This window comes from Bison bison, unplaced genomic scaffold (genome assembly GCF_000754665.1).
Source record: "Bison bison bison isolate TAMUID 2011002044 unplaced genomic scaffold, Bison_UMD1.0 scf7180017864371, whole genome shotgun sequence".
NCBI lineage: Eukaryota > Metazoa > Chordata > Mammalia > Artiodactyla > Bovidae > Bison > Bison bison.
The window spans coordinates 8,322,187-8,329,473 of NW_011494943.1; the positions used below are offsets into that span (position 1 = coordinate 8,322,187).

The 7,287-nt window shown below is 43.8% G+C and overlaps 2 protein-coding genes across 11 annotated transcripts in view; one reads left to right on the forward strand and one right to left on the reverse strand.

Moving 5' to 3' along the window:
- Positions 1 to 140: 140 nt before the first annotated feature.
- Positions 141 to 7,287, forward strand: METTL23 (methyltransferase like 23). 7 transcript variants are annotated; one of them, XR_826737.1, is made up of 5 exons: positions 141 to 310; positions 3,081 to 3,185; positions 4,789 to 5,026; positions 5,111 to 5,187; positions 5,346 to 5,531. XR_826737.1 is itself a non-coding variant. In XM_010856224.1 (5 exons), exons 2-5 carry the CDS (start codon positions 3,102 to 3,104, stop codon positions 5,518 to 5,520), a joined length of 582 nt encoding a protein of 193 aa, XP_010854526.1. In that variant the 5' UTR covers positions 150 to 592; positions 3,081 to 3,101; the 3' UTR covers positions 5,521 to 7,287. The 7 variants fall into 7 exon arrangements, 5 of the variants coding, with proteins under 5 accessions (XP_010854526.1, XP_010854525.1, XP_010854528.1 ...); XR_826736.1 differs by having other exon boundaries at positions 142 to 553; XM_010856224.1 differs by having other exon boundaries at positions 150 to 592; positions 5,111 to 5,195; positions 5,346 to 7,287.
- The window catches only part of SRSF2 (serine/arginine-rich splicing factor 2), a 3,971-nt gene continuing 1,997 nt past the window's right edge, over positions 5,314 to 7,287 (reverse strand). For 2 of the 4 annotated variants that reach the window (XR_826733.1, XR_826734.1), the window contains 2 exons: positions 6,924 to 7,031; positions 5,314 to 6,407 (listed from right to left, as the gene is read on the reverse strand). The gene's annotated coding sequence lies outside the window, so the exon portion shown is untranslated. Of the gene's footprint in view, positions 7,032 to 7,287 lie in introns of all 4 variants that reach the window. The other 2 variants (XR_826732.1, XM_010856222.1) reach the window with 1 other exon arrangement.

Below are 7,287 nucleotides of genomic sequence, written 5' to 3' on the forward strand. Positions count from 1 at the left end.
CCCCCCTCCGGCCTTTCGCGATAAGCCATTGGCCTCTGCGTCTCCAGGCCCAGCCCTCACACAGACCGGATATCCGCCATGTTGGGAAGGTCAGCCCAGTCGAGCTACCTCTTCGTTGCGGCCCCGCCTCTCCCGCGTCCGCTTCCTGTTCGTCACTTCCGGCCGCGAAGGGTGTCTCTTTTGGCTCTCTTCCGGCCGGCTACCCGCCCGCTGCACCTGTTCTGTGTGTCTCGTTTGCCTGGTGTTGGGGTCTGTTCTCGCCGCGTGGTCATTTCGTCGCTCGAGGGGTGCTTCCCCCGCTTGCTGTCGGGTAGTAGCGACCTGAAGTGCGCCGGGGAGACGGCCCGAGCAGACCCGGGGGCCCTCGCGCGTGCAGCTTGGCAGCCTGGCGGCCCGGCGCCCTCCCCTGCTCCCGGCCCGCACGGAGGCCACCGACTCCTCTTCGGACGAGGGTGGCCTCCGAGGGCAAGTGGTCCGGGCCCAGCGCTTTCGGTTCTCGGAGGGGCCGGGTCTGGGAGATGAGGGGGCCGTACTGGAAGTGTGCGTCCCGCAGGTGCGTGCCAAGGCACCCACCGGGAATCGCCTTAGCGCGGTAGTGTTTCTCAGCCGGCCTGGGGCTGTAGGGAGGAGTATAGGAGAGGGGGTCAGGGGCTTTTTCATTCAGCCTTCGGGTGAACCCGCAGAGCCAAACGGTTTGCTATGAAGCCTTTTGGCAGATTAAATGTCGAGAAGGGGAACCTCTCCGTACCTAATACTTCTTGCTGGGAAAGTGACATTCTTCACACCTAATTTTTTTAATCTTGTTGAAGGGCGTGTTAACTGAGATTTATCTGGGACAGGGGATTCCAACTCTCATTAATCAAATAAAGTTTCTGGGGCCTGGTCTTGCTTCCTTTCAGCTCATGGCTGCCCCCAAATTCTCAGTAGCAATTATACGTCCGGTTTTTCAAAGCGTTTTCACGTTGCAGCGTTTCATTTGATTTTAACAACAGCTGGTGGGGTAGACATTGGCAGCAACGGTTTTGAATATGAGAAACAGGTTAAGGGTTGAAGGCTGGAGTGGAATCCATTTCTGGCAGTCTCTAAAAGCCTTCGTGTTAAAATTCCCCTTTGGATTTCTTCCCAGATTGAGGAAGTGGATGAAGATACACCTTGTGAAAAGATACACCTTTACTATAAAAAAATGTTGTAATTGGGGTATTGTTGAAGATATGTCTTTTTTCTTTTAATTACCTAAGTCTGGATAACTTACACTTCAGATCAGAACTCCTTCATTGTACTCCTGGGTAAAATCCACCAGGGCAGGCATTTTTATTTTATTTTATGTTTTATTGTATTTATTTAGAAACACTCACAGACGAGAGTGGGCCATTTCAGTGGGCGAGTGCAGCCTGAGCACTCAGATTTTTGTTGAGTGTATCGAATGATTATGTTCAGACCTTCAGTTCCTTCACCTTTGGTATCTTTACCTTTTCAGCCTATCACCCTGGGAGGGGCACCCATTACGAAACAGACTTGCAGTTTTGCAGTTAAACAGTCACTAACTCTGTATACTTTGTACTAACTAGTTTTCATTGAATTTTCCTGACATTCTATGAAGATAGTGCTTTGGAGTTGAGGAAACGGAAGCACGGGTTAAGTAACTTGAGTGAGGTTACACAGCTAGTATTGATAAATTACATTTCTCAAGTTTGAACTCAGGCAGGCTTATATCAGAGTTGTGAGCTATGTTGCCTTGCCTACCTAAATACCATGCTCATGATTCAGTGCCTCCGCAAAGGCTTTACAAGTTGCCTGCCTTCCTAACTCCAGGACTCAGCTCTACTCAGACATCATCTGAGATGTCATCCTAGAATCACCCTGTTCCTCCTCAGCGTTAGCACGTTCCTGCCTGTGCTGTCGCTCAGTTTTGTCTCTGTGACCCCATGGGCTGTAGCCCGCCAGCTTCCTCTGTCCAGGCCATTTCCCAGCAAGAGTACTGGAGTGGGTAACCATTTCCTTCTCCAGGGGATCTTCCCAACCCAGGGATCAAAGCCTGGCCTTCTGCATTGCAGGTGGCTTCTTTACCATCTGAGCCACCAGGGGAGCCCATTACCAGGTTATGCCTAGCTTAAAACCCTCCAGTATCTTCTCACTGCACTTAAATAAAAAGCTAAACTTCCTGTGGCCTACCAGGCACCACAAGTCTGGTCTTTGCTTTCCCTCTGACCTATGCTTGTACTATGCAACCCTGCCTCCAGCCCTCAGGCCCACACTGCCAGGGAGAGGGCCCCGGGGAGGCCTTGGCCTTTGCCTGAATCATCCTCTCCCTATCTTGAGCAACCACCTTGTGGTCACTGCCCACCCCCATTACTCTCACATCACCCTGTTACACTGTGCTGGTAGCATTATTACTGAAAATACTTGCTTGTTGTCTCTCCACAGTAAGATACACACATACACACACACACACACACATATATATACACATATTCCATGAGTTACATCCTCAGCCTAAAATAGCCACTAAGCCACAAGCCACTCAGGCCCTGGATAAATTCTAGTTGAGTAAGTGAATTATGAAGAATGCTTATCACAAAAAGGAAAAAAAAGTGCTTATCACATTGTATTATAGTTTTATATTCCCTCTCCCCCACCCAAGGGGCTTCTCGGATGGCTCAGTTGGTAAAAGAATCCACCTGCAATGCAGGAGACCCTGGTTCAATTCTTGGGTCGGGAAGATCCACTGGAGAAAGGATAGGCTACCCTCTCCAATATTCTCGGGCTTCCCTTGTGGCTCAGCTGGTAAAGAATCTGCCTGCAATGTGGGAGGCCTGTGTTGGGAAGATCCCCTGGAGAAGGGAAAGGCTACCTACTCCAGTATTCTGGCCTGGACAGTTTCATGGACTATAGTCCAGGGGTTGCAGAGTCGGACATGACTGAGCAACTTTCACTTCACTTACCCACCCATAGAATGTAAACTAGAGAACAAGGAATTGTCATTTTTGTAATGGATGCCAGTGCCAGGCACTCAGTAATTGCTGTATAAATATTCTGAGTTCCAGCATGTTATTTATGGCATACAAAAAATTTCTTTTCAGGTCCTGCATCTTCAATATGGAATGTATGTTTGGCCCTGTGCTGTGGTCCTGGCCCAGTACTTGTGGTTTCACAGAGGATCTCTGCCAGGCAAGGCTGTCTTAGAGGTAAAAGTGCCCTTGAGGTTTGCAAAAATCCTAGATTATAAGTCTGTATGCTGGTTATTGGGTTTCGTTAGATATCTATTTTTAAGTCAGGGATGATGTGGCCAGTCTCCATGGCAGGTGAGTTAAAAACACTTTAAAGTGTAAGTGAAACCCATTGACTAATCTTAAGGAACCTTGGCGTGGAAGCAGTCTTTGAGGCCATCTTTCTAGGGTGTCCCAACAGGGTCATCCAGACTCTACTATACCACTGCAGCCTTTCTCGAAAAATGGCTTTCATCTTTGGAAATCTTGAGATTAGTTTTAAAATGTATCCAGTGCTTTCTCACTACTCCACCTGGCTTAAGACTGCTGAAGGCTTACAGAAGTAAACAAGTCGTTTGCAGAAACGGTACTATGCTTAAACCCAAAGGCTGAAGACAAACCAGAAGCTTAAGGACACCTCTTAACTTTTGCAAAAGCATGTAAATGAAATGAAGGCATTTGGTGCATAATTCAGGCTCAAAGTAGTGATGGTTTTTAGCTACTCAAAAAAGGTCGGGAATCTCAGTGTTGATCCTTGAACAGGAAGCATGTTTCAATCCATAGCAATAGTAATTTTATGTAAGGATTTCTTGGTATTATGCAAAGTATGTTTAAGTTCTTTGCTGTTCTAAAGACCCAACTAGAAAAATCCCAAGTCATGCTGTAGACCTGTCAGACTTTAGCCATGTAAATTATTTAAAATTGGTAGTAATTTAACGGCTGGTTGTACATTCAAGTCACCCACTAAGCTTCTAGAGACCTGGTGTCGTCATTATTAGGAGCTCCTTATAGATCATGAGAACCAAGTGACTGAATGTCACTATAGTGCTATAATGCCCTGGACATCCTGAACAATGGAACTGCTCAAGATATGCTCCCACTTGGAAATGGTTGATCCTCAAACAGCTCAGTGATTGGAGCACCCACCCTCCACAAAACTCAAAATCCACATACAACAGGTGGTTGTTCCCACACCCCAGGACTCAAGAAACTGGATTGCAGAGTCCTAGTTATCAGATCGGATCAGTGGCTCAGTCGTGTCCGACTCTTTGCGACCCCATGAATCGCAGCACGCCAGGCCTCCCTGTCCATCACCAGCTCCCGGAGTTTACTCAGACTCATGTCCATCAAGTCAGTGATGCCATCCAGCCATCTCATCCTCTGTCGTCCCCTTCTCCTCCTGCACCCAATCCCTCCCAGCATCAGTCTTTTCCAATGAGTCAACTCTTCGCATGAGGTGGCCAAAGTACTGTAGTTTCAGCTTTAGGATCATTCCTTCCCAAGAAATGCCAGGGCTGATCTCCTTCAGAATGGACTGGTTGGTTATACACCCTCCCAATTCAAACCTGTAGTTGCAGTTGAGGGCCCTTTAAAATGCTGAAATAGACCAACTCCTTTGACCCAGTTAGAACTGTCAAGTTTAAAGGGAGTAAAGCAGTGTTGAATGGAGTTTTATAGACATGGAAAATTCAAATTTACACATTGACCCTGTACTTAAAGGCCAATGCATGAAATGAGAAATCATTTGCCAAGATCCACAACTTGTTGCAGTTCTAAGCAAAACCTTTAAACTTGTTACTAGATTGGTGCTGGAGTGAGCCTTCCAGGAATTGTGGCTGCAAAATGTGGTGCTGAAGTTATACTGTCAGACAGTTCAGAGTTGCCTCACTGCCTAGCAATCTGTCGGGAAAGCTGCCAAATGAATAATCTGCCTCAGGTCCATGTTGTAGGACTCACCTGGGGTCATGTATCTCGGGATCTTCTGGCTCTACCACCACAAGACATTATTCTTGCATCTGATGTATTCTTTGAACCAGAAGGTAAACCTTTTTTTCTTCTCGGTAGTCAATTTAACCACAGATACAATGGAATTAAAAGTGTATTAAGAAGTCTTTTCTTCCCAGACTTTGAGGACATTCTAACTACAGTTTACTTTTTGATGCAGAAGAACCCCAAAGTCAAATTGTGGTCTACTTACCAGGTAAGAAGGTAAGCCTGAATCCTGGTTTACTCCCAGTTTTATTAAAGTTAATGCAAGCGTTACTACTCATTCAGTGTCTAACTTAAGGATAAAATGAGAACATATCTAAAGTAAAACAAGAAAAGCTTGGTTTTTTAAAAGTAATTTATTTTTTTCAGTGCTGACTGGTCACTTGAAGCTTTGCTCTACAAGTGGGACATGAAATGTGTCCACATTCCTCTGGAATCTTTTGGTGCAGACAAAGAAGATATAGCAGAATCTGCCCTTCCAGGAAGACATACTGTTGAAATGCTGGTCATCTCCTTTGCAAAGGACAATCTGAATTACACCTAAAAACTGTTTTGGGACAATGTCAATACTGCTTAGCAACCTGGCAAGCTAACTGTGTGACTCAGACCACTTCAGCTTCTTGAGTACAGTGGGTTTGAAGATGGTCAGATCTGCTGGCTTTAGACTGTGATGGGTCACATAACCGTTAAGACAAAAATTAAAACTATAAGAAAAAGGACCTGGACTGTTCCTAAATTATTAAAATAGGGCATAAATTTGATTATAAGAAGGGGGTTATTCAACTTTTAACAAAGTGCTACCTTAGAGCATTGAGGACAGTGGGTGCTGAACTGGCATTTCTACTTTTTAACTTAGGGGGTAAAAAAAATCAACTACCAAACATTCACTTTCATTCTATACAGTCAGTAACATTCACAAGATAATTGCACAGGTCTTTCAAATAAATGAGAAGGGAAAAAAGACCAACACATATTCTGAGAAAAGCTAACACCAAGAAAACGTTTTAATTAAACTACAGAAACAATGGCTATAGTACAGAATATTCATGAGCAAAAAGATACACCATGTTATAAGTACTTACAAAATTACAAACCATTTGTTTGCTTCCTTAACATTTTCCATATTTTAAGTTCGTACATGAAGATGATCAGATTTACCATTTTGGGGGGGAAGAGGAAGAAAAAAAAAAAGGTGTATTTATCATCGCTAGATGTGCTCACTGTATGCTCCATTATTTATATGCAAGGCCCGGGTGACTGGAAGTGCAGTTGTCAGGCATTTTAATAAACTGGACAGCCATTTGTTTCTGCACGACAAGGCATCTTTACACAGGAGCAATCAGGAGAAAACAGGAAACAGCCAAGCACTCTGCACTGCAACACGCCACCTTAACAGCTAACCAGCATTACTCAACTGCTACACAACTGCGCCTAGTGCACAAAAATACATAAGAGAAGAGATTAGAATTGTGTTTGGTAAACAATCCTTCCCAAAAAAAAAAAATAAAAATCAAGTCTTTTCACCTGAAAAGTCTTTATACAAATTTGGGTTCTGTTTACCATTTAGACCTGAAGGTAAATAACATATACAAATAAATTTACACCAACTTTTGTAGGTTTTTAATTTTAAGGTAGGAAGGCAATGTTGAGTCAATCTCTTGACAGCTTTAGGCTGTGTGTAATGGCTGCACACGTTTCCTTAAAAGTCAGGAGGCCACAAATTAGGTTACCAATCTGTTTAATTCCAAACAAAAAAAGTCAGCACTATATAAACAAAAAGGAAAATTTACCTCAAATATCCAAGTCAATAATGAAATCTGAAGTCGTTCACCTTACTAAATTACAAGAAATTTGAATAACAGCAAAAAAATGGCACATAAAATGAGTTTGCCACCTGAGGCAAAGCTTAAAACAAGTAAAAAGTTAGACAAAATGTTACAAAATAACCTTTTCAATAGCCAGTTGCTTGTTCCAAGGACTCTTCTGATGGACTGAGTACTACCAAGTAAGTGGTCCTTTCCCCCAAGTCCTCCTTTATGTTGCTTGTCGACACATCTAGGTTTGAAAAGAAACAAGCTCAGTTTACCTTCCATTAACAAAATCACCAAAAGTGCACATGGTTTCAATTTCAGTACTTACTAAGGATCTGGTGAAACCAGTAGGTTACAGAAAGGTTCCAACCAGCCATTATCCATTTTTTAAAGGCCCAATTAGGAAAATTTCACAAAGGTTACCATCAGCACTAAAAACGTGTGTTTAGCTTATGTATTCTTGGCCAAATGACCAAGGTGAAAAATGGTAAGGGGGGAAA